We start from the raw sequence: 4,907 nt of genomic DNA, 5'->3' as shown, positions 1-4,907 counted from the left end.
TTTAGTTGTCACATCCAATTTATTTAGAACATAGCGAAACTTGTAATCGACAGACATTTCTGGAGTGCATTAAAGAATAGGTTGCAATTAATCATTTCCTGTTTATCGAGTGCCTTTTTGTGTGATTTAGTATTCCTCTCCCTCTTCCTCTCCCTCACCCTCAATGGAGTCGACTCCGACCTCCTCATAATCTTTCTCCAGAGCTGCCATGTCCTCTCTGGCCTCAGAGAACTCTCCCTCCTCCATACCCTCACCCACATACCAGTGAACAAAGGCACGCTTAGCGTACATCAGATCAAACTTGTGGTCAAGCCGAGCCCAGGCCTCTGCGATAGCAGTGGTGTTGCTCAGCATGCACACAGCCCTCTGGACCTTGGCCAGGTCTCCACCAGGAACTACAGTGGGTGGCTGGTAGTTGATGCCGACCTTGAAACCAGTGGGGCACCAGTCCACAAACTGGATGGAGCGCTTGGTCTTGATGGTGGCAATGGCAGCATTCACGTCTTTGGGCACCACATCACCACGGTACAGAAGGCAACAAGCCATGTACTTGCCGTGGCGAGGGTCGCATTTCACCATCTGATTGGCTGGCTCGAAGCAGGCGTTGGTGATTTCTGACACTGAGAGCTGCTCGTGGTAAGCCTTCTCTGCAGAGATGACAGGGGCATAGGTGGCCAGAGGGAAGTGGATACGAGGATATGGCACCAAGTTGGTCTGGAACTCTGTCAGATCAACATTGAGGGCACCATCAAAACGAAGGGAGGCAGTGATGGAGGACACAATCTGACTGATCAACCTGTTCAGGTTGGTGTAACTGGGACGCTCGATATCGAGGTTCCTACGGCAGATATCATAAATGGCCTCATTATCAACCATGAATGCACAGTCAGAGTGCTCCAGGGTGGTGTGGGTGGTGAGGATGGCGTTGTAGGGCTCCACCACAGCTGTGGACACCTGGGGAGCTGGGTAGATGGAGAACTCCAGCTTGGACTTCTTGCCGTAGTCGACAGACAGGCGCTCCATCAGCAGGGAGGTGAAACCAGAGCCGGTGCCTCCTCCAAAGCTGTGGAAAACCAGGAAACCCTGAAGACCAGTGCACTGGTCAGACTGAGGACAGAAAGGGAGAGACAATGTTATAAAAGTTGTCATTTACTTCAATATTTGAAATCAATAAAGGATCCCTGCTGATATCAAGTTACTAGGGATGCAAACAATTAATCGATTATCGATTAATTGTCGATAAGAAATTACTCGATTAAAATAAATTAATTGCAATTAATTGCGTTTTGAACCCGTAATTCCCCGCCAGTCCACGTGAGGGCGCGCTTGACGCCAGACGTACTTGACGCACATGCGCGAACACAAGCGTAGCAGGGCTCTGACGACAACAAGACAAACGAGAAGTGGCGTTTCCCACACATTGTCGAGACTATGGCGGCCGAAATTAGACGATGGTGGTGCGCCATAGTCTCGATGTTCGCCCAAAATTATTTCATCAAGGCAAATGGACTTAACTAGCGGCTCTAATGACAGGCCTAAACAGGAGGGCAGCAGCGCTTATTATAAGGGAAAATCCTCGCGGCTGGTTTGGCTCATCAACGTTCTGTTTCCCCCCGTTGCCATGGCGACCCCCCCTCAGCTGGAGAGTTTGACGGCATAGTCACCCACTTATATTATTATTAATAATAGTCATGATAAACTAATAGTTTAAATGCTCAGCACTGTGTTTTAGTCATTTTTGTTTTCATCTTTTCTTGAATGCTTAAACTCCTCAACCCCATTTAGTTTGTCAACATTTGGATCAGAACCAGCAGTTTGTAAGCAATTGGTCAGGAAACGATATGTCATATTTTGGTTCTCAAAATTCACCAAATTGATGCATTAAAATGAAATTATTCAAAATATGATTTGCATTTTTTCTTTATATCATAAGGAAGATAGCATTTTATGTTACGTATGCAGTAGATAGAACGTATTCAGAGGGAAATTCAGCTTCTCAGAAGAATTGCCGCTTATCAATTAATTGAAGCCTAATTGGCGGAGTTTCAGGAGCAGGTCCACACCTCAACAGCGCCAACTTCCGCATCTCTATAAATAGCCACCCTCTCCTCTGCTTCGCTCTCGTATTCTGCGCCCCTCCCCCCCCCACCCCATTTCTCTTCCCATTTCTTTTCCCATTTCTTCTTTCTATCCTCTCCTTCGTAGGTCCACGAGGGGGTCCGTTGCTGCCCGGGTGCGGCGGAGGATTTACTACAAGAATCCCCACAACGCACTTGAACGCTCAAGACCCAAGATCTTCATTCTCTTTGTCACTAATAATAAATCCTTAAACGCATCTCGTTAACGGTGTGGTCCTTGCTAGTGAATCGATCATCGATCGATAAGATGAAACAACTATCGATTACTCGATAATTTGCATCCCTACCAGTTACCCACCAGTTTGCGGATCCTGTCCAGCACTATGTCGATGATCTCTTTGCCGATGGTGTAGTGTCCGCGGGCGTAGTTGTTGGCAGCATCCTCCTTGCCAGTGATCAGCTGTTCAGGGTGGAAGAGCTGGCGGTAGGTCCCAGTGCGCACCTCATCTACAAGAGACAAAAACATTGAATACATTTTTTGTTCACAATTTTTTGATATTTCACTTTTAATTTACGTAAATTAAACTTCAGCAAGAAGAGATGATACTCACCGATGACAGTGGGCTCCAGGTCGACAAAAACGGCTCTGGGGACGTGCTTTCCAGCTCCAGTCTCACTGAAGAAGGTGTTGAAGGAATCGTCTCCTCCGCCGCAAGTCTTGTCACTGGGCATCTGTCCGTCCGGCTGGATCCCATGTTCCAGGCAGTAAAGCTCCCAGCAGGCATTGCCAATCTGGACACCAGCCTGACCGACGTGGATGGAGATACACTCGCGCTGTGGAAAGAAAAAAACAACAGGTTATTTACCTGTCTGCCTTATTAGTGACACTGGAAATTTAAAAAAAAGTAGGCCTACTTTAACAATGAAAATGTGTGCATTTCATTTTTCTAAACATAAAAAATAGCTTGAGTTTCACTTAGCACTACCCTCTAATATCAGCATGATTTTTAATGCCTTGCTCCATGCTGCCATCTTCCCAACCGGTAGCGTTACAGCACATTACCCGGTAGAGAGTCGGTGGTTGGTGCAAAGCCATAATAATTATTCATTCCGTCCACATTTAAATAAAAGGACAACCTGTTTAGACCACACGACGGTTGATGAAGACATGACTTTGAACCATTTATGAATGTATCCTCACGTTTCCATCAATGTTAACGCCCCCTCCTTCGCTCCTCACATCCTTTAAAAGACCTACAGAAATGTCCGTTAATTGGCGTTTTTTAAAAGTTCTTACCATTTTGTTCAGTTCGAGTCACGAAGGAAGACGGAATCTCTTCGACGACGAATCTTACAATTAGACTGTTATGTGGTCGATGTAAGACGTAATGGCGAACTGCGGGATGGACAGCCGTATATATCTGCTGAAGCCGGAGGGTGCCGCGTTGCTATTGGTTAATGTCCCCTGTCAGTCTGGCACGTGGGGGTTATCCCCTCTTTCTATTGGATGAGAGGTTCTCTCGCTACACAAACTGCCTCCCAGACCACACCCGAATCACGGCATCTTCCCAGTTATTCCGCAGTGAGAATGGCGCCTCTGAGTAAAAAAATGCTGCTTCATTGTCAGCATGCTGATACACTCAGGCCCAGTTTGATATACATTTTACAGCAAACGGATACAAATGGATACATTTGTAACCGAGTGTTCAGGGCGCCTATTGGGTGAATAACAAAGTAACAAAGGACACGAATGGCCGTCCTCAGCGGCAACAGTGGCGACTTTATTCCTCTCCATACATGTCTCCACCTGCTCGGCAACATCAATAATACTTCTGGTGACCCATTCCCAATAAAACTACACGTCCTGTGTGATGAATACCTGATAAGACTACTGAGGGCTGCCACAACAAAAAGATAGGTTACACATCTATAGCCTATTAATTTATACAGAGCTCGAAATAAAATGGAGACACCTCCATCCATTGTCTACCGCTTATCCTGTATTCAGGGTCGCGGGGGGGCTGGAGGGATTTTCTCCTTTATTTCTATGTGCATTTTTGTATAATAAAGAATGTAACAGAGCCTGCAATTTGAGTATCACTGTTGTTAACTAGTCGCATTGATTGTTTCTCTGAATTGTGTAGGCCTCTCACTGCACGTGATTGATGTCTGAACACCTGCCAGTGTACAGCGTGTACTATCCTTCCACCAGAGGTCCCCATTTATTAACATTATGTTTCTCCCTTAAAACGCTTGAGCAAAAGCAGTTGAAGGACTTGCTTCCACAGCAGAGTGTATCTACGTGCAACTGGATCCCATCTTCCAGGCAGGATGGAGATACAGTCACGCTGAGGTACACAGAAAGACGCTTTGTGTGATAGATTTTGACAAATCGTTCGCCATGGACTTCTATGTGTGTTCTAAAATGTGTCAAACCTATTGGAATAAAAGAGAACTTCATATGGTCGAGGCAATTATTTAGAACGGAGCCAAAGGGACATGTTTGGATTTCTTGATCTCAATCATTTTTGAGTGAGAATACTATTTTCCCTTTGGCGTGCCTTGAATATGAAATGTGTTGTTTAATTAGTGCTTTACGACACTTTTAATATGGCCCTTCCTCAGCCTGGAAAGAGTAAACTCCATCCTCACAACCTGCATTACATCAGTTTTATTCTGAACAGTGAAATTGGCATTTGATAGAAAACATTTTTTTAACGTATATAAGGACAAATGGAATCAATTGTTTCCTGCTTAACTAGTGCCTTTCTGTCTCTACTGATCATGTGACATAGCACAAAATTCAGAATTTCAACATTTTTTCAGACA

The 4,907-nt window shown here is 45.2% G+C and overlaps 1 protein-coding gene across 1 annotated transcript; it reads right to left on the bottom strand.

Moving 5' to 3' along the window:
- Nucleotides 1–3,400, bottom strand: LOC311017635 (tubulin alpha chain-like). The gene is made up of 4 exons (XM_084016104.1): nt 3,376–3,400; nt 2,690–2,912; nt 2,437–2,585; nt 1–1,107 (listed from the first exon to the last, which is right to left on the bottom strand). The coding sequence occupies exons 1-4, from the start codon at nt 3,376–3,378 to the stop codon at nt 127–129; spliced, it is 1,356 nt and encodes a 451-aa protein (XP_083872230.1). The 5' UTR covers nt 3,379–3,400; the 3' UTR covers nt 1–126.
- Between the last annotated feature and the right edge of the window lie 1,507 nt (nt 3,401–4,907).

Source organism: Eutrigla gurnardus (genome assembly GCF_963514095.1).
Source record: "Eutrigla gurnardus genome assembly, chromosome: 8".
Lineage (NCBI taxonomy): Eukaryota > Metazoa > Chordata > Actinopteri > Perciformes > Triglidae > Eutrigla > Eutrigla gurnardus.
This window is presented reverse-complemented; position numbering and strand designations above follow the sequence as displayed.

What these genes read in the sequence shown, in the direction of transcription:
- LOC311017635 (XM_084016104.1), bottom strand. An exon ending in CCTGGAGCCCACTGTCATCG is followed by an intron (nt 2,586 to 2,689) that starts GTGAGTATCATC and finishes TGTCTCTTGTAG; the next exon opens with ATGAGGTGCGCACTGGGACC. An exon ending in TGGACAGGATCCGCAAACTG is followed by an intron (nt 1,108 to 2,436) that starts GTGGGTAACTGG and finishes TTCTGTCCTCAG; the next exon opens with TCTGACCAGTGCACTGGTCT.